General features: G+C 44.9%; 1 protein-coding gene across 2 annotated transcripts in view; it reads left to right on the top strand.

Annotated features, from left to right (window-relative positions):
• The first annotated feature begins 576 nt into the window (after nt 1-576).
• Nucleotides 577-19,089, top strand: part of kremen1 (kringle containing transmembrane protein 1) — a 65,124-nt gene continuing 46,611 nt past the window's right edge. For both annotated transcript variants that reach the window (XM_076270381.1, XM_076270380.1), the window contains exon 1: nt 577-836. In XM_076270381.1, coding sequence (XP_076126496.1) covers nt 761-836 — 76 coding nt within the window. In that variant the 5' untranslated portion in view covers nt 577-760. The remainder of the gene's footprint in view (nt 837-19,089) is intronic.

Genomic DNA, 19,089 nt, shown 5'->3' with positions numbered 1-19,089 from the left:
AAACCGCGAGGGTCCAGTTAACAAATTACCCCCGAGTAAAATGATGGGTGAATCTTCTGTTTCTCTGAGGCAATTTGCAATTCTCTTCTATTTGATGACAAACACATCGAAGAGAAACCACATTTCATACAGTCTATTTTTTAGCATACTTACAGCAGGTTATTTTAGTGGGTAAGTTTAGACACAGAAAAATTATGTTGTGCAAAAATATTTAAATAGCCTATAGAATAGCCTAATTATAAACATAACTTAGTGAAGCTGTTATACTCAGTCAACTGCAATGTGGAAGCAATGTTATATAGCCTTTCATAACATAAAGACTCATACTTAGCATACACTTGGGAACATTAGTCTGAGACATCTTTCAACAAGTTTGAATATACATTGCACATCGTGCACATTGCAAGCTCTCAGAGCAAAAAAAAAAACATGATAACTACTTGCAAGTTGCTCCAACTCCATACTAGGCGTGTCCTTTGCCCGATGCTGCAGGTTGAATCTCTTACCCCGATTTCCTGTCACATGATTGGAAATAGGATCCCTACTTCATTCTATCTCTTGAGTCGGGAGAACACACATTTGCCTTGAAGTTCAGGCGCTCTTAACGGAAGCCTGTTAAGAGACCTCATTAGAGCAAGCCGCACCAGCTCCGGTGGCTGTATCCAAACTGACTCACCTGCGATCGCTCTTGCCCAGTTGTAAAGGGGAACGCAACACGCAACACCATTCCTCGGACAGTCGTAGTAGGCAAAGGAGAGCTATGGATTCTTTGACAGTCGCAGCGCTACTTCTCGGTGGGCTCCTGTCCTCCACAACTTCGGTCCAGTTCGAAACGGGTAAGTTTTGTCAGTAACTTTGCGCCTATGTTTGTGTATACAGTTAGTGAGTTTTGGATAGGGATGCATGTGAACGATTGTGCGTCCAAGATGTACCAAAAGCGCCACGGAACGTGGTCCTGACCCTAATGATAGACAAATGCGCTACGTTAGATAGAAATACAAGTAAAATCCCAAATTATTTTATTTTCAGAAGACGCATGAAGTACCAAGTCGAGCTGAAAGGAAGTCCTTTAGAGTTAGCTCGTTGACTACATCAGAAAAATGTACGTGTAGACATACAAAAATACACTGTAATCACGTCAGTTGCTTATTACATCGTTGTTAACGTGTGTAAGTCCACTTAATGCATGTATCCATGCATTAGTAGATGGTATCTTACATGCATTTTTGGCCATTGGACAGGGCACACTCAATATTGTAGACATTTTGAAGGAATAGGTTATGGTGTGGTGGCAATCAGCATAAAGCATCGGATGTTTTGTGTTCTGGGATTCATCTTTATCCTACTGTAGGCATTGTGAAATGCATAATACTTTAACGATTTCATCATTACTCTACTGGAAGATAGTATCAAACGTTTCCTGTAACTCAGTCTCAGAGATCCAGTCATGCTGTCATCTTTTTTCGTTTTTTTCATCCCAGGGAAAAAGAGATGGCTCTGCGGGAAGCTGTGTTTCCAAATTACACATATGGAATCGGATTTCGTTTCAAAACGAAACCCATTCAGAGAAGAAAGAAATTGTTCGTTTAATAACGACCACACAAACCAAACTTTTCATGCTGTAATTTGTGTTGTGTTTCAAGTTTTAAAAGCACATCCTCGTTCTTTCCTTTTTAATTTTTTGTTTCTTAATTATAAGGTCTGAATCAAATTAGAGGTTTTGCCATCTGGGCACTGCGTAAGCATTGCCGTCTGTACCTATGTATTAACAGCGTATTTAAAGCTCTCAGGCACCAGAGACCAAGTGTTGAATATTTATAATAAATCTCGACAGAATTATTTTTTTTACACCAAACTGGTAAAATATTATAGGGTGCACATGCCAAGAATAAATAGGCTCAGCTGTTTAAAAAAAAATAAAAACATTTTATTGCACCTCTAATTTATGATTCCTTCAGGTGATTCTATTTGCGGATAGGTGGTGTTAAAATCTGAGCCAGGTACAACATTGCTGTTCTGCCTCGTCATGAGTTCTGTGTGTCTAGCCATTGCAGAGTAATCATGTCTTTTCTACCTGATCAGTGGCCTGGGCTATTGAGAATGATCAGAGAGCCTATTGTATACTGGATAAGCTTGAGTGGTTGGGTCTTTTAACTGCAGGTTTGTACTGTAGCTATGTCTACAGTTCATTTCAGTGAATAATCTCTCCTCATCAGAATCACCACACAGTTAATTCGCCCTAGCTCTGTAGAGGCAGCTCAGATGAAATCTACACTGGCCTTTATCTCTTTTCTAAACAGCATGGCAGAATTTTACAGCCCTCTCTGGGCTATTGTCCTCAAGAAATCTGAGACCTCAACTGGACTGTCCAGTTTCTGGGTCTGTTGAGTCCATGCTGTTCTGAATACCTGGTTAGAGTGGCGTGAGTAGATATGTGTGTGTGTGTGTGTGTGTGTATGTGTGTGTGCGCGTGTGTGAGCAAAGGGACAGAGCACCAATGATTTCATGCACCTGCCATGCACTATGGTGATTGTGGTTTTGGAGCGTGTCATCGAAACCGACGGCAGGTCTCCTGTGCTGTCCTCATATGTCAGCTCTTGTGGTTGTCACTGCTGTTTTTGGCATTCAGTGGCTCAGCGTCAATGACTCGGCATCATGCTCACACTGAAAGTGAATGGAAATCACTCTTGGGAAAATGTGGCTGTTTTCCAATCTTGCAGTGACTGTCTGATATGGAATGCACCCTGGCAATCTGCAGTCATTTTGGTTCTTATTGTCCCTACTCAGTTGCTGTGACATTCAGAGCAGTCCCGTGGTTGCAGTGACATTCAGGAGAGAGGCTTTTTGTGTGAGGTGACCTGAAATGTCATTTTATAGCATACTGCATCTGGTTAAATTTCTTCATGTTTTTTTGTTTTCATGTGACCCTGCGCTTGGAAAACACCACCACATATAAGTGCCTCTACACAATGTCCCAAGCACACAACTCTCTTAACAGTATCCCATAGATAGATAGATAGATAGATACTTTATTGATCCCTAGGGGAAATTCACACAACTACCTCCGATTCAGATCTGGCGTAGATCCGTATTTGTTGATGCCCGATTAGCCGACCTCAGTCAGCCGCTGTCAGGAATGGCCTGTAATTGTGCCCAGCCTGGCTGCTGGAGGAATCCGGCCTGTGTGAGTGAGCTACCTAGTGAAAGAGCAGAAGTGGTAATGATGGCTTTCGGGGCTTGTCATTACGCTGCAGCCTGGTCTGATCTGGCCCTAACACAGGGGCCAGCTGAGTGGTGCCACCTGCCCCCTCGGTACCAGTTTTCCCCTCCACTTGTTTTGCATTGCTTTGACTCTGTAAAGCGACCTTAAGTTTGAGAAAGGCACTATATAAATAAAACGTATTATTATTATTATTACCATGACTCTCCACCAACGGAGATGTTTGCTCAGGGATTCAGATGACATGGCAGCACAATGGGCAATTACATAGCCGGATATATAATGGGATTTTTTTTATCATTTGCTTCTTTCTAAATGGGAAGACTGTTTGAACCAGCTGTCACCATATGCCAAACTTGTGTTCCTCCGGTACGGTATGTTCTCATATTGAAATAGGATGTTTCCATTGTAAACATGGCTGCCCGCCGGCCTCTTGTGGTTCTGACTGTTAAAAGAGTTGACAATTCATTGCTTGTAAAAGGTTATAAAAGGTCGTCTCTATTTGTCTAAATTTTTATGAACACCTCGAAACAAGTGCCTGAAATTGTTTGAGGACTACTCTACTGTATTAACCTGGCTCATGACTTCAGGGGGAGAGGAAAGCTTTTCCTGTGACCCAGGAGTTGACTGTATTCTAAGAAGAGTTCAGCAATACGTTGGGGGGAAAACACTGTTTGATTGGTGCTCTGCTCTTCCCTGCTCCTGCACCTCTTCTCCTCCCTTTAAAAGCTCTGCTCTTCCCTCCTTCCCTCTGAAGCTCTCCGCCATTAAACACACACGCAGCCTGGACTCCGTCTGTCCAGTGTATCTCCCCTCACCTCCGCTCCTCACCCTACACACAACACACACCACACCCCACACAACACACAACACACAACACACACCACACAACACACCCCACACAACACACATCACACAACACACACCACACACCACACAACACACACCAGACCAGACCAGGGCCTGCAGCTGACTGTGAAATATGGGAGGTGTGTAACAGGATTAGAGAGACACCTCCTCCTTTGGGCTGTTTGATGTGCTGTCTCATGCCCCCCCCCCCCCCTCTACACACACACACACACACACACACACACACACATACATACACACACACACACAGACCCTCTCGCTTGCCCTGGAGCAACAGAGGTATTTAATGGATTCTTATTTGCTGGGTGTGTGTGTGCTCTGTGTGTCTGTCTGCACATGTGCTCTCTGATCAGTATGATCAGATGAATAGACATGGCTGTGTCTTTGTTAAGGTTTGTGTGTGTGTGTGTGGTGGTGGTGGTGGTAGCTGCCGGGATCCGTAACACGATTGTAAATGTTTCCGATTTTTTGGCCCCTGAGGTTTGAGAGGGCCTCTTTGCCCTGAACCATTCAGAGTGAGTGAGAAAGAGAGGGGAACAGTGTGCGTGTGTGTTTTGTGTATGTGTGTGTGCTCAAATGCCAACACGTGAGTGTGTGTTTGTTTGTTTATGTGTGTGTGTGTGTGTGTGTGTGTGTGTGTGTGTGTGTGTGTTTGCATTCTGCAGCAAGCCATCTGGAGACTTTATAAACCTCCCATGTTCCTTCTGGAGTTTAAAGGGGTCAGAACACAGAACACAGGACTCAAGCCCTGGGGCCTGTTCTCCTCTTGTCTAACCCCTCGCCCAGGTGTCAAGCCTGTGTCTTTATCATGTCTCTCTCTCTCTCTTTATCTCTCTTTCTCTTTCTCTCATGTGCTTCTCTCTATCTCTCTCTCTGTATCTCTCTCTTTCTCACTCTGTTTTTTTTTATTACCATCAGTATTTCTCTGTATCCCTTTTAATTTCAAAATGAATCTGTCACTCTTTCTCTCTCTGGCTCTTTCTGACTCTCTCTCCCTTTATCATCATATATCTTGCTCTTTGTCTAAGTCCTTTTTGAGTCTTTATGTGACTCTGGGTCTCTGCATTGCTCTCCACCCTCTCATTTTTAACATGGACACTTACATTGATTCATTTAGCTGACACTTTTGCACCTGTGCATAAAACTGATCAGCCACTTACAGCATGAGAGAAGGAAGGGAGAGAGAGAGAGGGGAGAAGAGAGTTAGAGAGAGAGAGAGAGAGAGAGAGAGAGAGAGAGAGAGAGAGAGAGAAGGAGAAGAAGAGAAAAGCTGTGGCATTCGAGAAAACATTTAAGACTTTTAAGGAATGCATGTGGATCCTACAAAAAGTTACTGCTGCTGAGTGTGTGTGTGTGTGTGTGTGTGTGTGTGTGTATGTGCATGTGTGTGTGTGTGTGTGTGTGTGTGTGTGTTGGGGGAAGTAAGATGAAGGAGGGGACACACTCAGCTCCAATGTGGCCCTGTCTTTGTGCAACACACACGCTTCTTTGTAGCAGACAGTCTCTCTCTCTCTCTCTCTCTCTCTCTCTCTCCCTCACACACACACACACACACACACACACACATACTGGCTGCACTGTCCCCTACTGTAATGCACAGGCCAAAACCATATCTGCATCCATTCATACTGACTCTGCAAGACTCTGCAAGGACCCTAGATAAGTCTGTCTCCTCAGCAGTAGAATAGAATAGTGTTAAAGGGAGCATTAATCCAGCATATTGTTTGGCTAAATTTGTTAAAGACTGGACATGGTTGGGCACAGCCATCTGGGCACGGGAGCCAACTGAACGTGGTCGTGGAACGTGGTCACTCTGTAACACCCACACTCTCTGTCATCTCGCTGCCCACATGCAGCCCTTATATATCCCTCCCCTGTGCAATGCCAGAGGATGGAGGATGGACATATAGAACATAAAACACCCAGAACCTGAACTTGGGCACACAGACGAATGCACAAAAGCCAACTGCACAGAACCGACTGAACGGTCTGCTGGCCTGGTGCTGGTTTCAGTGACTTGTCTACAGAGCTGCGTTTGGCTTTAATGACAACCTGCATAGCTGCTCCTGGTCATAGTGGCATGGTGCTGGTTTTTAGTGATGGTCTCCATAGCTGCTCCTGGTCTTAGTGGCATGGTGCTGGTTTTTAGTGATGGTGTAGCTGCTGCTGGATTTACAACATTGTGAGGTGGGGCTGGTTTGTGCGTTTTTCCTGCATTATCAGTGCTGGTTTGAGTGACGCCCTGCATAGTTGTTTTTGGTTTGAGTGACGCCTTGCATGGCTGGTGCGGAGGTGGCGCTGGTTGGTATGAATGATGTGGTGCCGGTTGTAGTGACAGCCTGCATAGCTGCTACTGGGGGTTTGTTGTGGTGCCAGTGCGGTTCCTTCTGACCCAGAGGACGAGGCCGAGACGGCCATCTGTGCTCCTTTGAAGCTGACTATATTTACACTACACATACATTTGATTGTGAAGCCCCGGGAGGAGGACAAGGGGGATGGTGCTGATGGCAGGTCTGCTGGTGGTGGTGGTGCTGCTGGTGGTGGTGGTGGTGGTGCTGCTGCTGGTGGTGGGGAAGTTCAGGAAGTTTACCCGGGAGAACAAAGGGAGTGTGAGAGTGTCTGCTGTTTTAAAACTGTCTTCAAAAAGAAAAAAAAAAAACCCATCCCCAGCGTGTCTCGACTCGAAAGCCCCCAGCGCGCATCAGGTCCTGAAACACAAACACGCGTCGCTATGTGAGGGAGGGGGGCATCATTCAGCCTTTTTATTTTATTATGTGAACGGAAGAATGGGGGAATGAGAGATAGAGGGAAGTAGGGAGAGTGAGAGAGATGGATGGAGAGAAGGTAAGGGGTAGCTAGAGAGTGGAAGAAGAGAGGAGAGAGAAAAAGAGAGAAAAAAGGGGAGTGAAGGAGTGCATGATTGATAGAGGAGGAAAGAAAAAGAAGAACAGAAAGAGGAAGAAGAGAAGCAGGTACAGATCAAAAAGGGGATGGGGAAGAGAGAGACATATAGGCCAGACAGATAGTGAGAGAGCAGTATAGAGGGAGAGGGAGAGATAGAGACGGAGAGAAAGAATAAAACACAGATAAAGAGAGGGAGCTGGAGCACACTGATCGCTTGCACTCTTTTATTTCAGTGCAAACACTTGCCTAATGTTTCGACACTACTGTGTCGACACTATGTGTACTGTGTGATGGTTGCACCAAATAAAAAGCAGACATCAAAAAGTGAACTACAGACGCTGTCTCTCACGGGGCAGTCTGTTGGGGCAGTAGCCAGTACTGTCCTGGCTGTGGCTATAAAGGCTGCATAGTGGGCATGGGGCCAGTGGCTCTGTGTTGACCTCGGTGTGTGGCTTCCTGCTGGGCCAGTGGAGGAGAGGAGGGGAGGGCCAGAGGGGGCAGCACCCTGCCAGCCAGCAGCAGCCCTTCCGCCGGACAGACTTCCACAGGCTCCCTAGCCTTCACTGACTACAGCCTCCCCAGCAACCTCCCCAGCTTCCCCAGGCCTAGCCGCCCCAGCCTCCTCTTCTCTGGCCATAAGCCTTCACAGCCTCCACAGGCTTCCTAGCCTCTTCAGGCTACAGCCTACCCAGCCCCATGGGCCTCCTAGCCTCCACAGGCTGCCATATACTGTAGGTGCCACTGGCTCCCTAGCCTCCAAAGGCCATTAGACTCCCCTGCCTGCACAGGTCTTCACAGCCTCGTCAGGATCTGCAGTCTTCCCAGGGCCACAATCCTCTGGGTTGACCATTCCAAGCAGGCTTTCTGCCAGACCTCCACTGCCCCCACAGCCTTCTCAGCATCTAAAGGTTCCCTCGGCCACAAGTCTGTGGTGGCTGTTACTGTGGGGGCACTTGATTGTTTCCGCGATGCGCCTGGCATGCTTGTTTGGGGGTTTCCACGGTTCTACTCCCTGGTCTTAGTGGATTGGGAGTGGAGATATGAGGCACATTCAAATTTGGAAAACAGAAATTACTGTTCAAGGCAATCAGGTTTTCTTTGAACTTTTAAATCTCAATGTTTTTGTGTAAACATTCTGAATTCAATACAAATGGAACCCTTAATCCGTATGTCCATATGTTTAAGCCCATTGAGAACTATCTCCTCAGTTTCTGCATCTATCTTCAAATGTTTGTGGAGAACTCAAGGCAAGTGAAAAAACACTCATTTGAACGCACCTCTGATTTCGAGCGGATTGTGGGCAGATCCGGGATCACCTGCCGTCTCGTCAGTCGTGACCCCACCTCACCGACTCCCCCAGCCACCTGACTCCTCCACCTGTCTCCTCCACCCTGGCAGCCTGACGTGACATTCGGCCGGCTTTAGGGGTCGTATGGAATGAAGTGGGCAGTAGCGTGTGTGTGTGTGTGTGTGTGTGTGTGTGTGTGTGTGTGTGTGTGTGTGTGTGTTGGTGTGTGTCTCAGGGGTGATGTGAGTGGATCTGACGTGACAGATGTTACAGTTATGTAAAAGGTTTCAGCTGGGAGAAGGAGAGATCTTGGGGGAACTCAGTCAGTGTCAGGTTTGCTCCTTCAGTCCATTTTGATCTGAAATGGGGGGTGTGCGGGGGGGGGCACATTTGAACAATGTCAAATTAAACTGTCAAGCAGCTGTGCGGTGCAGTGCTTATCAAACAGTGCTGTGTGTGTGTGACAGAGATAGTTTGTGTGTGTGTGCGTGTGTGTGTGTGTGTGTGTGTGTATGGGTATGGATGTATGTGAAGGAACATAGGTAGTATGTGGATGTGTGTGACAGAGATAGTTTGTGTGTGTGTGTGTGTGTGTGTGCATGTGTGTGTGTTTGAGTGAGAGAGAGAGAGAGCTAGACTTAGAAGAAAGCTCCCAACTGCCACGTTCCCAGCTGCCAAAAGTTAAAATGCTAAACAGTCTTCAAAGGAGGCATTCCCATTTTGCCTCAGATGAAAAGGTCATGGTAAACCAAGACAAATATCAAGTTAAATCTCATCAGTGTGTGTGTGTGTGTGTGTGTCTGTGTGTGTGTGTGTGTGTGTGTGTGTGTGTGTGTGCGTGTTTTCTTCCATAAAACATTGTCCCTTTAGAGCCTAAATGAAGCTTAGCTTTCATCCCTGTCCATGTCAGACACACACACACACACACACACACACACACTATTTTGTCACTCGTTATTTCAGACCTTTTGTTTCTCATCCATATTTCTCATTCTTTCTCTGCAACCCACACTCTCATTGCAGTGCTATTGTGCTTGGGCAGAGCTCACAAGTCGTCCTATTTACTTTGACATTTTCTATTTGAATGTCATTTATGACATTTGTGCGGGCACGTTCCCTGCGCCGATTGCTTGATTCATCCCTTGGGCTCAAACATTTCTTCCGGCTGGAGGCATTTGCTCAGATATGCAACAAACTTAATGAAAAAGCCTCCCTCTTCACATTTGATGATGCTTATCAGGTGCAGCGCAAACAGTTGTTTCCATTATCAGAATGCAATTTCACTTGTTTGCTGGAAATGCACATCAACTCTGAAGCCTTGAAGGGTTATTCAAACTGCATATGAAATGGAATCAAATAATAGTTCTGGGATTTTTTGCATATTAGCATTAGCGTACTGACTTGCTTCAGAACATGTGCTTGCTTTGACTTGTTGATGAATGAAAATTGCTCACGAAAAAATTGCGGCGATATTGCAGATTTTTAATTCCGCCGCTATTGCCATTTTTAATTTTCACATGAAAGTATATTTTCTTCTGTCGGTCTGTTTTCTTTTTTGGGTCGAACAGGGGTTGTATTTAGTTTCAGGTTGTCAGCTGTCATCACCATTAACTCTGTCTCTGTGTGACGTGGAGCTCAACCGAGAACATTTTGAGGGATCGCGCTTTGCTCCTGACCCCAATCATCCCCTTGTAATCCAAGCTGAAGGCCTCAGAGAATATTATCATTGGCAGACCTTCTGTAGGAGTAGGGAAATTGTAAGGATACTGTAAAAGTGAACACTTATCTATTAGGTGGTGTCTGTCTGACATGAAACAGCAAATGGAGACCACGAACGACACGACATCTGGAGTGAGTGTTTCAACATTCTGGATTTGACCAGAGCAAATTTGTGCATTTTCGAGGCCAACATGTATTTATGTGGTAATTTCACTGAGTTGCTCTTTTGGGAGCCATATAACCAATATCATAATTGCAATATTGAATTGCTACTGTGTGGGACATGACCTGCCCTGTGAACTTTGTACAGCAGTGTTTTGTGACAGTTGTCTTTGGTCCCAATCCACTTGGTCCCCGTCTTCCAAACAGAGAGGAATGGGGGGAGAGGTGGGGAGAGAGGGAGAGAGAGAAAAAGTGGGAGAACTAAAAAAAAGGGTGAACAGGGAAGAAAAGAAAAACACACTCTCAAAATAAAAGGCTGTGTTCCGCCCTACTTCCTCTGTCTTAAGTTCAAAACCGCTCTGTGGCTGAGGGAGCAAATTGTTGCCTTCCCTCGTTCTCCCTCTCTCTTTCTCTACCTCTCTCTCTCTCTCTCTCTCTCTCTCTTGTTAAAGAAGTTGAGTCGAGACGCGCGTGACCGCCCAGTAAGATCGGAGGCGAGCCGGGGGGTAGCACGTCGGCCACCAAGGTGCTTCTTAGGACGTGGCAAAGGAATCAAGGCTCATAGAAGCTTCCGGCAGTTACATTGGCAGTTGGTGTGGAATTCAAATCTCTGTAAACACCTTTCAGAACCATTGCAGTTTCTCTCTCTCCTCTAGATTTGTCTGCATCTTTCTTGGTGTCTCTCTTCTACTGTCTTTTGGATAATCTCCCACAGCGCTTTGCATACTCTTGTTTTCACGGATCTTCGTACTCATCTCTTGTGAGATGATGGAGAGTTTTAAATCATTTTAGCCTGTCAGTTTATATCTAGACAGAAAGACCAGAATGTTGTATTATTCAGCAACAGAACAGAGTGTCGACTTCTCTTTTGCACGTCCTTTGTGGTTCTGTTGAGGTTTTGTTCTCTAGGTTGTATCACAAGTTTTTTTTCTTTTTTCTTTTCTAGTCATTCACTGTCCTTTTTTTCCAAACGGTGTGATGGACATTTAATATTCACTGGGCTGTAATCGAAGCACTGAGTGGACACTAACTGACCTCCCTTATCCCCTGTTTGAATGCCCTGCCCCCCCCCCCCCCCAAACTGTGAATAACAGCAGGCTCTTAGATGTTTGGTGGCTGTAAAAGAGAGGCTGGTCACAGGCGGCTGGGGCCATGTAACTAAAGACACAAGACCCTCAGTATATCTTTGTAATTGAGCCCGGTTCCCAAAAACCCAAGGACCCCATCACCACCACCTCTTCCTTTACCACATCTACCCTCCTCATCTCCCCGTCTGCTCACCACTGACCGGAACCTGCTGGGTTCTTCCCTGCAGCATCCCCCAGCAGGTCGCAGGATCCTCATTGGTTCTATTTCTTCCCCATGCCAAACAGGAGCAGGTTTGCAGAGCTAGGTTCCTGTTCACCGCTTGGTATCAGCACTAACTTATGCTTTCAGTCATCTAGAACCTGTGTGGGTTTTGTGCGTGTGTGTGTGTGTGTGTGTGTTTGTGTGCATTGTAGGGTTTTGCAACACAGGCACATGCACACACACATTGCTCTTACTCTGTGGTCACAAACGGGGGCAGCCTTTAATGCTATGGATAAATTGAAAAGAAGTTTACTTTTGATGAAAATTTTGAAAATGTGGAAAAGGCACCTGTTTCATATAATGACCCAAAAGGGGGTTAGCTAGGGGCAGCCGTGGCCTACTGGTTAGCGCTTCGGACTTGTAACCGGAGGGTTGCTGGTTCGAACCCCCGACCAGTAGGCACGGCTGAAGTGCCCTTGAGCAAGGCACCTAACCCCTCACTGCTCCCCGAGCGCCGCTGTTGATGCAGGCAGCTCACTGCGCCGGGATTAGTGTGTGCTTCACCTCACTGTGTGTACACTATGTGCTGTGTGTGTTTCACTAATTCACAGATTGGGATAAATGCAGAGACCAAATTTATATTTACTATACTAATACTAAAAAGCCATGTTAGCAGTCGGAGCAACCAAGAGACGATAAGCCTATCAGTGAAACTAATGTCACAAAAAAAGAATGTCAAAAGTGCAGAAAGGTGCCTGTGGTCACATGGCTTTTTCAAAAATGTTTGCAAGGTGATGTCAGATAAACCAAAGATAACATCAAGTGCATTAACCGGGCATGGCACAAAAAGTCAACAAAATAAAGAAACTTTCCAAAGGCAGAGTGAGATCAAAGGAGGAATTGCAATGGCCGTGGCAGAAGAATGCAGATTGCATGAACTTTGCCAATAGTTGTATTCATCGTTTATGGAGATAGCTAGACAAAACAAAACACCCTCACTCCCTCTATGATGTGTGAAGACATGCAGGCCACTCTTACAAGCCTGCTGTTAGGTCATTGAACCCAGATGGTGGTTGTTTGTGTACCCAGGCCTCTTTTTTTTCTCTCTCTCTCGATTTTTATCTTTTGCTTTCTCTCTCTCTCATCTCTGTTCTCTGGACGCCTGTCAGTTGTATTCAGGCAAGGCCCATGGATCTCTGGTAGGGTTGGGCACCGAAACACAGTTCTAATATGGCACCGGTGCCGACGCAAACGGTAGTAACTGCATCGAATAATAACATGGATTTCGGTGCCTCATTTCAGTGCTTAAATCGCGTTTAAATAAAATATATATATATATATATACGAGGCATCACTGCATGTCATGCGCCATCTCTAACGTCTTGCTCTGATAGCCGCACATCCAGATACAGTTAGCTAACATAAACACTGGAACCAGAGGGGTGCACCCATGGAGGTATTATATATAACTGGAGAGAGTGACTAAGTCCCGCCCTCCATACAAATGAATGGTGGAGGCTAGGCTAGTAAATCCGGCCAATTAATAGTCAACGCCATCTTGAACACTGGGGTTCGGATCCAGCGCCAGTCGACTCTGACCATGCGCCAGTTACAAAGCTGGAAATGACGCATGGACCAACGTTGATTTTTATTGGATATTCTGTAAAAAGAGTGTCATCCTCCAGTAAGAGGGTGGCGATAATGCACATAAAGTCCTTGCCTCATAACAAGAAGAAGAAAAAGTTGCTCGGGAACGCGCATGGAGTCCGAGTGGAGTCGCCCTGAAGCGCAACTTAATTTCATTGGATAACACAGCGGCTCTAACTAGGAGCGGTCTGCTTGCTGTCCTGCTGCAAATATGCATTCGAACTTGACGTGAAATATCCGTAGTCGAACTATAAATAAACTATTCGGTTTTTAGTGCCAAGTGTAGCGCATTTTTACAGTCTATGATTAGTTTGTTTTTTATTTTATTGTTTGCCATCTCATAGCGGGTGCTCTAAACGTATTCTAGCGTTGGCCCATGACCAAATCAAGCCAATAATAGCCAGTAGCCACAATAATGACTGGAGCCAGAGCCCTCAATAGCCACCCTGTTTTGAAAATAATATTGAAGATAGTATTGAAGATAACGCACAAAACGGTCAGCCTGAGCGGACAATTACGTCCCCAACTCATCTAAAATGTGGAGTCTTTACTTTGAGTTGTACACCGCACAACCGTAAAGTAACGGTTAAAGAGAATATTGTCTGCGGACTCAGCAAAAAACAGTTTACTTACGCATCCACGACGTCCAATCTTTGCGCTCACCTGTGGAGTTACCATCCAAATGAAGCAGCGGTGTCAGAGGCACAGTAGACGGCCAGAGCATCGCCAGGCGTCCAACATCGTATGATTGCATTTCCGTAAATCCTAAATTATGTCCAGGGTCTGCTATCTACTTAGGCTGCAAAGCACAAGTATTTATTTGAGGTATGCTTATTCGAGGCAGACCTTTATTTCTTACATTGTACGTTATTGTGAGACATGCGTTTTGTTTGGAGCGGCATACCAGGCTATCAAACGCAGACGATTTTCGGCTTTGGTATGGGATTTAATTTACTTTTTGACTTTTATTATATAGTTAAATGTTGAGGCTGATGGGCATTTAAATATAGAGGGTATTTGATGATCACTGTAAAGTTTCGTGTAGTTGAAAAAGTGTTGGAATTTCCAGCTGTTTGCGAGACAAGGCCATTTTCATTCATTGAACGTGCGCTGTGCTCTAATGGAATCCTTATTGCATAGAGAAGTAGCCTAAATTGAGTTTTTTTTTTTTTTATTATGCATGGTTTACTTTTTATTAAATTCGTAGGCTGGAATGCCTCGCGGCAATAATTGTGTTTAAATGTAGGAGCCTAGTGCTTCAGCCTCTGGCAAGCTCCAAAGGGGGCGGCTAGGTTGAGAGCAACGTGTTGGATGGTGTAACGAGACAAGGTCTTTATGCCGCTGTTCATATGTTTAGGCTACGTTTGTTCGGGACAAACAACAACGAAACAAGATCAATACAATTTTCTTTATTTGTTTATTTGTCATATGATGGATAAACAACCATAATATGCACGTCTTCTCATAGGATCCTCAAGAAATACGCACTGAATAACGTTTGGCTGTAGCCGCCGGATAGGTACCCGCCCACCAACATGTACGCGCATGAGAGCTCGTGCCCAACACGGATTTTCGTGCATGGAGCTGGTTCCAAATGCTCCATGCAGCGCCATATTTGAAAATGGCGTATGCTAACATGCCGAAGCTAATCTGCACGCTCTTGACCCCCTGGGTGCACCACATAGGCGAGTGGACAGTGTTTGACAGCTTGCGTGAGCCCAAGTAGCTTACTTTAAAGCGATATCACGAGCTCCTGTCAAAATCTAGCAGTGGGCCTAACTACACACAAGCAAAAGTATCCAACAGTGTACGTTACACAATATCCCTTCTAATGCGCTAACTGGCAATTATTTGAAATGTTATCAAAGTTGTAAGGTGAAAACTGTATTTCGCGGTGTGTTCTAAACAACATAATGGCATGATATTAATCTTTCATGTGCATGAGGCCCATATAGCATCACAATGAATATAAAGATCATGTTAAAAGTTAGCTGGCAAAAACATAAATATGTAGGTTACATACCTGATGTCACTGAGCTGTCAAAGAGGCTACGGAACCATCTCTGTACGTTATCGCTAATTAAACTCAGCTGACTGGTGTTAGCGCATAGCCATAGTTGCTGTTAAAATGCCTACTAGCGCTGGGAATCTAAACACTTCAACACCGACATGTAACCTAAAATGTTCAAAACTATTGCGTGTTATGGGTTAAGACATGAAATTTCTTGAAGCATTTGGGAAGCGGTTTTAACATACCTTATGGCAAACCGCCTACACTGGGTAAACTTGAAAGCAAAGCTTAGTTTGTGTGTGCATCCATGGCAAGCTGTTTTAACATTTAAATGTATTATGCGTAGGAGCAATGAGATATTGATAGTACATTGAATATAACAGTTCAATTTCATGTTCAAATTTGTCCTATCAATAAAAAAAGCAATTCATGCTTTAGACCATTTTATTTTTCAAAAACAAAGTAGGGGAGAACGGATACAAATAAAAAAACTTTTTAATTAAACATAATTTACAAAGACATCGTAAAACACTGAAAGTTAATATTTTGTCACTAGCAACCTACATCTGTCCCCTGTGAAATACAGTTGCATTTACAGCTCTGAACAAAACCGTTCAAGAGTTATTTAAGGAGAAGTGGAACGTGCGTTTTGTTTCATTCGTCCCTCCTGGCTGGGACAAATGAAACACCATGGGGGACGAATGAAACATACAGCTTAAATTATGTAAACTTCCCACAACTTTAATATTTGACAACATACCATGAATGGTACTTCAAGTATGTGTTATTTTAGATAGATTGCTGCTGGGCTATATGTCTTGGTTCATGTCTGTTAACAACTCATTGCCGTCATGGTGATGCGCGTATTTCGCTGTTATGGAAATAGCATGCACTATGCCATTAATATAGCTAGAATAATGCCTGTTTCGAATTATATAATGTTTCCATAGTACAAAATGTTATTTCACTCTGTTTTTATGTGGTTAAAGCCACCACACATCCAAATAAGTGCCCTTCATGACCCACAGGCCGTAGTCTCCATAGGTTAACATGGCAAAACTCAACCTCCTACCTGATAGCCCCAAATATATTTGCATCTTTCTAAAACTGCTTTTCCATGTCTTACCTGTATAAAATATAGTATAAACACAGATATGTGTGCATTGACTTAGAATAAATGGGGTTTACTGCCTGGTCGGGACAAATGAATCAGGTGTTTCAATCGCCCCCCCATAGACATTTAGCATTATAGGCTGTTTTGCATCCATTACAAACAAACATGCAATGTGAACGTCTGGGATTGGGGAGAGCACTAAATGCTCTACTGAATAAGCATGAAGTCAAACCTTTAAATGAAAAACACTCTTTAATAATAATAAAAATAAACCGCTAATGAAGTAAACTTGTGACCATTAAAAATCGTTTATCGCCTGTAACTCCGTGATAACAGGACGTAACAAGATGCCATGTGGCTGAGCAACGGAGGTTAATATGCTCTATGTTTTGTCCAAATGATGTCTGTCTATCATCGTTGCACTCGGAGAAAACCGGAATGTTTCATTCGTCCCCCGTTTCAATCGTCCCGGTTGTACCCTACCGGTTCAGGCACCGTTTCGGCACCGGCACCGTTTTAAAAGTATCGATTTAGCACCGGTATCGGATAAAACCCAAACGATACCCAATCCTAATCTCTGGCTAGCTGCCGGATCGCAAAGACAACCGCCAGAATCCGATGGCACATCTTCTGTAACCATTTTTAATCAAAACTAATTGACCTGGAGCTGTTTTTGGTTCTTAAAAAAACTGGCATTTTTTAAATGTCATCTGAGGAACAGTCACACATCAAGGGGGGGCTAGCCTTCTTCCCCCAAGTGCACGCCTCATCCAGTACGACTCAGCGCTGTCACTCGTCAGGGGAAGTGCGAGTGCGTGTGTGTGTGTGTGAGAGAGAGAGTGTGTGAGAGAGAGATCCAGAGAGAGAGAGAAAGAGACAAGTGTGTGTGGGACATTCCAAAGCACAGACCTCTGAAATTGAGCAAGAGCATGTGAGGGAGGGCTTCTGTCCTCTCTTTCTCTGCTTTCAAAGTCACGGAACAACACAACACACACACACACACACACACACACACACACACACACACATACACACACACACATACACACACACACACACCAGGAGTCATCGTCATCATCGGCCGGGAAGCCTCTCTCTGTTGTCATCTGTTACTAACACCTTTATTCTCGTGATTGTTGCCTTGGGTGGCAGCCGTACTTACCAGAAGTCATTCATCATAGAATGCTGAAAGCAGAAAAACAACCAGGAGCCATCAGGCACAGACTGTCCTGGCCTCAGAAATCAGAAGAAAGATTTTTCTCTCCACCTGTTTTTTCCCCTTTGCATGCCATCTCCATCTCTGTCTGTCTGTCTCCAGAAATGTTTTCTTTCTCTCACATTTCCCTGTTTTTCTTTCTGTCAGCCTCTGTCTGTCTGTCTGTCTCTCTCTCTATCTCTCTCTTTCTCTTTCTCTTCGTCAATTTATCTTTTTCTCTCTTTCTATGTCTGTCTTTCGCTCTATTTCTCACTTTCTCTCCCTTATTCAGATGTCCCATTCTCCTGTCCTCATTTTCCTTCTGCCTCTCTCTGTGTCTCACTCTATCCCTCACTCTCTTTCTGGTTATGTATCAATTTATCTCTTTCCCTGTCTGTCTGTCTTTCTGTCTCCCCCCTTTCTTTCTCTTCACCCCCCTCTTTTCTACCTTCTTTCTGTCTTGCTATCTCTCTTCTTTTGGCTTCTTGTTTATTTACTTGTCCTATTCTCTTTTGTCTTTCTTTACCTTCTACAGTATCTGTCTATTTTCTCTCTCTCTCTTTCTCCTACTGTCTCTGTCTCCTCTCTCTCTTTGCCTGCCTGTCTCTCTCTCTCTATATATATATATATATATAATATATATACATATATATATGTATCTTCTCTTTATTTCTCCCGTCTCTCTCTCTCTCTCTCTCTCTATTTCTCTCTTTCTCCCTACTGCCCCCCCCCCCTCCAGGCCCCCCATTCTCCCCTCTACTGTAATGGCTCCAGGGTGAGTAGCGCAGTGTGGCGCGTTTTCCTCTGCACACACACGCCCTGAGAAGCGCCGTGTGCGCCTGCCTGCTGCCTAAAACCACATGTAATTAACATTCCTGACATGCCAATAAACCTGAGTGAAAAACAGAGGGGGATCTAAAACAGGTGTGTGTATGTCTGCATTCGGCCTCTTCAGCCTCTCTGCACCTCTCAGTGTGAAGTTAGGGAGGGCTACTGATGGCGAGGGGCTGATCTCTGGCCATATACTAACCTCAGAGGGCAGGACCCCTGGACAAAGACAGAGAGAGAGAGGAAGAGAGGAGAGACATAAAGAACAGCTATCTGCCACTGAACCTGCCCTTTACCTAAATGGTCCCTGTGTATTTCTGTTTGCCTGTGCCTGTGTGTGTGTGTGTGTGTGTGTGTGTGTGTTGTGTGTGTGTGTGTGTGTGTGTGTGTGTGTGTGTGTGTGTGTGTGTGTATGTGTGCATGTGCGTGTGTGTATATGTTTGTGTATGTATGAGTGAGTTTCCACACATAATGTCCTGACTGTCTTGGAACTGAGACCTCTGTTAATGAGTAGTTGTTGAAAGCTTCCAACAACTCCAAATACCAGAATGCCGTTCTTTCCCCTCCCCCTCACATCAGCACCTCTCATGTCCCCATTTACCTCTTGAATAATAAAGCAAGGGCGAGAGTGAGCACTACTTTCATAGGCCCCTCCAGCAGCACTAGTAGGCTACAGCCCAGAGTTGAGTTGGAGGTGAGGAGGAGAGAGAGGAAGAGAGGAGAGGAGGAGAGGAGAAGAGGGAGAGAGGGGGGGTAGAAAGTGTGGCTGATGGAGATGATTGGAGAGGCAGGTGGAGAGAAGAAGAGAGTGCTGCTGCATTACAGTGTCCTTACAGTGAGG

The sequence above is a fragment of the Alosa pseudoharengus genome, unplaced genomic scaffold, assembly GCF_046254945.1.
Source record: "Alosa pseudoharengus isolate Yale_2024_CS ecotype anadromous, Long Island Sound unplaced genomic scaffold, YU_APseudo_1.1 YU_APseudo_1.1_scf_6, whole genome shotgun sequence".
Lineage (NCBI taxonomy): Eukaryota > Metazoa > Chordata > Actinopteri > Clupeiformes > Clupeidae > Alosa > Alosa pseudoharengus.
The sequence above is the reverse complement of the archived record's forward strand: the minus strand, read 5'-3'. Positions and strand labels throughout refer to the sequence as shown.